A 6,066-nucleotide genomic window follows, 5' to 3' on the forward strand; every position below is an offset into this window, starting at 1 on the left:
CTATTTTGCAAATTAATTAAAGTTGCTGCCGATGTTTCAACACCGCCAAATCTTGCCAAAAAAAGGTCCTTAAATTCAGCCCAAGTCATTCCAGAATAACACACCTGAGATAGCCAGGAAGACGCGGTTCCTTGAAGAGCCTCACTAAGTGCGATAATAAGGGCACTGCCTTCCAAGGGTCGTTCCGTTAAACACATGTCCACCGTTGAGCACCAAGCGGTGGGATCCGCACTTGAATTTTCCGGACAGAACTTAGGTAGCGAAACACTTCGACTCACTGAGGATGGTTTAGTCACTGCTTTCATTAACTCCACAAGATTTCGATTTTGCATTTCTAGCAAAAGCCTGAATTGATCAGAGAAAAGTCCCGTAGACGATCCAGATCCCACTTCTGATGTCGGAGTCGTAGACCTAAGTTGGGCAGTAGCATCACCGTTCGTTTCACTCATCATCACAAAATAATAAGGAACACCGTATGTACTCGAGATGTTTATGATAACAACCAGAGGCTCGATAACGAATCCGCGGTCGACAGAATAGCAGTGTCCTTCCGTCTTCAAATGCCCAAGTGGAACTGCTCTCAGTATCTCCCCGGATACTTCCCTTTACTCGTCAGGTCAAAATTATTCTTAAAGGAACCAATCAAATTCTTTATCTCCTAGGGATTCCCTTATAAAGTAATTATAAGGTGAATGCCATATATTCCTTGACCGCGGCTACGTTGAGTGACCCTTAGATCTCCCCGAACCCAAGCTTGCCATCACAAAACTGGCGAAAAAAATAAACAGCTTAAGTAGTAAATAACTATTTTTATTTATCTAGGTACAAGCTATAAAAGGTCTATAGTAAAGTATTTGAAATTCCCAGAGTCTGAAGGACTCGGTCCGTGAGAAAGACATCTCCGACATATATATATATATTATTCTTTTTCTCGTAAACGGTTCATTTTATCGACAATAAACAAGAGTACCTTTTTTTAGTCTAAGGTTGAAGTTACCCAGATATATTATTTTAAAGTCTTTATCATACAGGGTGTTACATATTTAGGCGTTAAATTGTAAAGCTTAGACCGCACCTGGTAGACTAAAAAAGCTAAATATGGCTCAAGGACACTATTTTAAGAGGTCCTCACTAGTGTCCATCACATAAAATTTGTATTAAATTATATTAAGTGTTTTAAAAGTTATTGAAGAAAAACAGATTTACAGCGGCGTCCTTCAGGGTCACATATCTTCGAAGGGAGGGCCTGTACAAAAAAATTTTATAGGAACTTGTAATTTTATTTTTTCATGTTCTATCAGCACCCACATATTCCCAGACATCCTGTAGTAATTAATAAATTAAAATTATAACAGTAGTCTCCAACAGGATATCATTCAAGAAAAGTTTGGTTATGGTTTTGAACAAACTTTGTGCCATGTATTTTCATCAAGAAACAAAAGAGTAGTCGCATATTTAGTGCAGCGCCGCTTTGAAATACGTGTTTTTCTGGCTAATTTGCATAAGAATCGCCATTTTAAATAAATCTTTATATATCTCCCGATTAACGCACTGTACGAAAAAATTAAAAAAAAACAATTGTTTAGAAAATTTTATCTCTACAACTTTTACATGTCTCTGAAATTCTCAGTACCATTCAAGTTATTCGCGAAATAAGTTTTTTGCAGTTTTCGGCCATTTCCAGAATTTTTCCGGTACGCTCCCGGGCAGAACATTTTTTTCCCTCATCTACTAGCAAAATACTAGTTACGTGCAAAAATTCGGAATTACTGCCATCTCAAAATCTCCAGCAGATGTTTCAGGCGGCATTTTAAGACTTGATTTTTAATTTTTTATTTTCAGAAATTGAAAATTGCACAAAATCTGAAAAAAAACATTTTTTTGGCCCCGAATGCGTGCTTTGTGCTTTTATTAATTATTTAGAAATCAACGAGTTGAGCGAAAATTTCCCTAACATGGTAGTATCTTTAAGGATTTTGTTAACCATTCCTGTGTCTGTGACCAGAGGGGAACGTTTTTTTTCAAAATTAAAAATTATAAAAAATTATTTACGTATTATAATCAACCATAGCGCAGGAACGGTTAACAGACTTAGCAAATCTTGCTATCGAGAAAGATATAACAAATAATTTGGTATACGCTGATATTATTGAAGACTTTGTTAATGAAAAATGTAGAAAAGTTGATATGTGATATGTGGAAAGATCCCGTTTTTACATTATTTTGTTTCTTTCTTGTTTTTATTGAATATTTTTTATTTTTGATTTTATTGGAATATCTGTTTTATTTTTTATGATATGTTTCTTATAATTTCTGTTTGTTTTTTGCTAAAATATTTATTTATTTATTTTTGTCTATTGAAATGATTTTTTTTTATTTTTATAACTTTTTATTAATAAATTTGTTATTCCAACGGGTGGTAAGCAAATATTTGCCGGCGCCGCACTATGTATCATTTTTTTTTGTTTGTACAAAAATCAAATATCTTGACTCAGACAGTAGATAAAAATATGGGCCTGGTTGCAAATGAAAGCTGAAAGAATGTAGAATATGGAAAAAATATGACTAGGACGATTTTTTTTCTATATGACCTTCGAATGACTAGGCAAAGTCTATGCAACCCAAAAATTTTATGGATTTTTCTAATTATATCGGTCCTAATTCTCTTAAAATTTATTCCAATGCACACGATTTTGCACAATTTGGCACGGCAATTCCAAATCTGGCGTCAAAAATTTTCTAACATTTTTCTAACGCTAGCAAAGTCTCTCCAAAGTCGGTATTATTTTCAAACTGCTTTTTGACACTGTTAAGCAAGAAATTTATTCACAAATTAAAGATTAATTATCAACCTGGGTTTCTGTTTTTTATTTTACAAATAAATGTCAAATAAACACACTGTAGAAGGTAAGCAGTGACTTATAGATATATTTTTTTTAACGACGAAAAAAATACAAAATTAATAGATACAATCTATACAATTGATGGGTATTACCACTCTGCTTAAAATAAATAAGTGAATCTTTAAGGTAGCTTTCTACCTTGAAAAACCATTTTTATTTTAACATCTACGCTAATTTGGGTTTGTATTATTCCTTGTACTTTAAAAAAGGATGCTTTTCCCAAATTTTGAGCTATTTGAATACAAGTGTACCCAAGTTATAAGAGATAATGTTCTTTTTATTAACAAAATAGAATTTTCGATAAATTATTTTCATTATTACATATTCTACTTGAAACATTTTGTCACTATTTGGCCTAGAAACGGCTATTTTTCGCATGAAAACTATTTAGAAATTGTTTTAAAGATCAAAAATCAAAAATCCGAAAAAACAGTTTTTGTATGTCATTCGTAGAATATATATATATATATTTGGGTAGAGAGCTATCTTCAGCAAGAAAAAAAGCAGATTAATATCCCGTTCATTAATTTTATTTCACAAAATACACATATGCCTGTAAATATATGTTTGGTGATGAAGTGCTTATAAGGGACATTAATCGATTAAAATAATATAAAATTGTATATTGACATGCGATAAAGTGAATTACGGTAAACAGCTCAGTTGCTATTACAGTGTTAAGTCCAATTTGACTACAAGCATTGATTTTTTTTTGAAAATGTTTGACGCCAGATTTGGAATTGCCGTGCCAAATTGTGCAAAATCGTGTGCATTGGAATAAATTTTAAGAGAATTAGGACCGATATAATTAGAAAAATCCATAAAATTTTTGGGTTGCATAGACTTTGCCTAGTCATTCGAAGATCATATAGAAAAAAAATCGTCTCAGTCATATTTTTCCCCTATTCTACATTCATTCCGCTTCCATTTGCAACCAGGCTCATATTTTTATTTACTCTCTGAGTCAAGATATTTGATTTTTGTACAAACAAAAAAAATGATACATAGTGCGCAGGCCCTGACCTCCAGTAACTGGACTACAAACAATCAGCATTTCGAATAACTTAAGATTCACTAAGATAAATAAAACAGGACTAATATTCCAGATGCAAAAAACCGCTAGTACCATCTGCGTTTCGTCTGGGGAACATCGCAGGCCCCCCGACGAATAACAGATGGCGCAGCTAATCTAATCTCCCCCTAATATATAAATGTAATTCTTTTATTATTCTTTAGCGCCAACACCTCGAGTTAAGCCTACAAATCGAATGATCATCGCGACTTTGGCGCCGCTTGTGTATGCGAATAAGTATCGGGGAAGTTTTATTAGAAATGGTAATGAGATTTCTTTTATGAATTCCCTAGTAACTTGGTAGGGGCGTCGTATAAGGGAAGTATGTGTGTAGGGCGAAGGGAACACCGGAGTCGTCAATATCATCGGATATATCTCATTCCAGGTATTTTTAGACATATATTACTTTACGAGATTGGAAATAGGAGATCTCCCGCCGGTATACACCGAGAGAACAGTTCTTTTTAATAAAATGACTGTTTCGGCGTTGTGTTACATGTTACAGAATTAGAATTAATAGCTTTTGCCTTAACTATAATAAATATTTATATACTTTAGAGAGATGAATTGCTGCACCAGTGACCCAATTTAAATCCTATTTGATACACGTATCTTTCATCTACCTGTAATTCGTAAAACAAAAGAACTGCAAAACTCGATGAGTGAGTTGATCATTGAGCCCCAGAAATAGCAGCACGTAGTTGTCGGTTGAAAATCGATAGCAGGCGAAGGCACTTCTTCACATAACACTTGCCACTGATTAGTTAAGTGGTGTTTTGATCTTTTATGTTTACGAGGCTTGAAGTGGTTGGAGGTACGGGCTTTTTCGTGTCGAGTGTGTACGTACCCTCTTCGTTTCAAGATGGACATATATTGATTATAACTATGTGATGGCAATAAGCCGTGCGTAGCGGCGTAGACATAGATTTCAATATACAGGGTGGGCTCTTGAAAACGAAACAGTGCGAATAACTCTCAGAACATTATTTTTCCCTAAACATCTTAATAGGGAAGGAGGGTTAAGTGACATATTTGAAAAGTATTCTAATTCGCTACACAACCGTGTTTTATTTTGTGAATTTGACCGATTACTTTAGGAGATACAGGTTGTTAATAAAAAAACTGCTTTTTACAAATTTATTTGCAAATTACTACCATGTCAGTCACTTAAATGTTCAAATTGATGACCTCCAGCCCCCATACAGTAATATGTTTTGTAAAAAGCGTTCACGCACATTGAGTAACATTTCTGGAGTAACTTAGCGGCATTCGTTGACAATGCGTTGACGTAGATCTTGAAGGGAAGTAGGTAGAGTGAAATAAATTTTGGACTTTAAGTGACCCCACAAGAAAAGTCCAAAGGAGACAAATCTGGCGATCGTGCAGGCCATTCTAGAGCGTAGTGTGGGGGGGCTCCTTCCTGTTGGAATATCTATCAATTGGTCTTCAAGGCAATTCTCATTATTTTATCAATGTTGTTCTCTGACAAATCCAGGTACATCTCCCAGGGGAGATTACCTGGTGAGAAAAAAGGACCAATAATACAGTCGGGGCCACCAAAGATTCCAGGCCATACATTTAATTTTTCCGGATGTTGTGTATCTCTCATAAAATATTCTTGGGTTAGAGTCGGACCAATAGCTACAATTATGACGTTTGACGGTACCATTACCAGAAAAAGAACACTCACCCCAGAAGCAGATATTAAAAATAAAATCAAGATTGTTAATAGCTCGTACACTGTAAAAAATCGGTGTGAGTGAAAGCAATAAAGGTTCGGAGTGAATGCATTGAGTGAAATTATTGAGTACATTTTCACTCAATATTGGGTATTTTGATCATTTTACTAATTTGTGATTATATTTAAACTAAAACTGAGTACTTTCACTCAAATATAGGTACTCCTTAAATAAATTCTTCACGTAAGCTCGTATTTGGTGCACTTGTATCCTAAATCAGAGTAAATGTCCTCATTACTGAGTGGTTTAAATGTATATTAATTTCGAGTAATTTGAATTGCGCCGTGAAGATGGCACCACTTACATATTGCTTCTGTAATCTCAACCACAGTTGATAGGGACCCGTTAGGTG

At 34.6% G+C, this 6,066-nt stretch overlaps 1 protein-coding gene across 1 annotated transcript in view; it reads right to left on the minus strand.

Annotated features, from left to right (window-relative positions):
- LOC108908536 (TWiK family of potassium channels protein 7-like) overlaps nt 1–449 on the minus strand; it is a 21,534-nt gene extending 21,085 nt beyond the window's left edge. Inside the window, exon 1 of the mRNA XM_023454056.1 lies at nt 146–449. Coding sequence (XP_023309824.1) covers nt 146–449 — 304 coding nt within the window. The remainder of the gene's footprint in view (nt 1–145) is intronic.
- Between the last annotated feature and the right edge of the window lie 5,617 nt (nt 450–6,066).

This window comes from Anoplophora glabripennis, unplaced genomic scaffold (assembly GCF_000390285.2).
Source record: "Anoplophora glabripennis isolate ALB-LARVAE unplaced genomic scaffold, Agla_2.0 scaffold207, whole genome shotgun sequence".
Classification (NCBI taxonomy): domain Eukaryota; kingdom Metazoa; phylum Arthropoda; class Insecta; order Coleoptera; family Cerambycidae; genus Anoplophora; species Anoplophora glabripennis.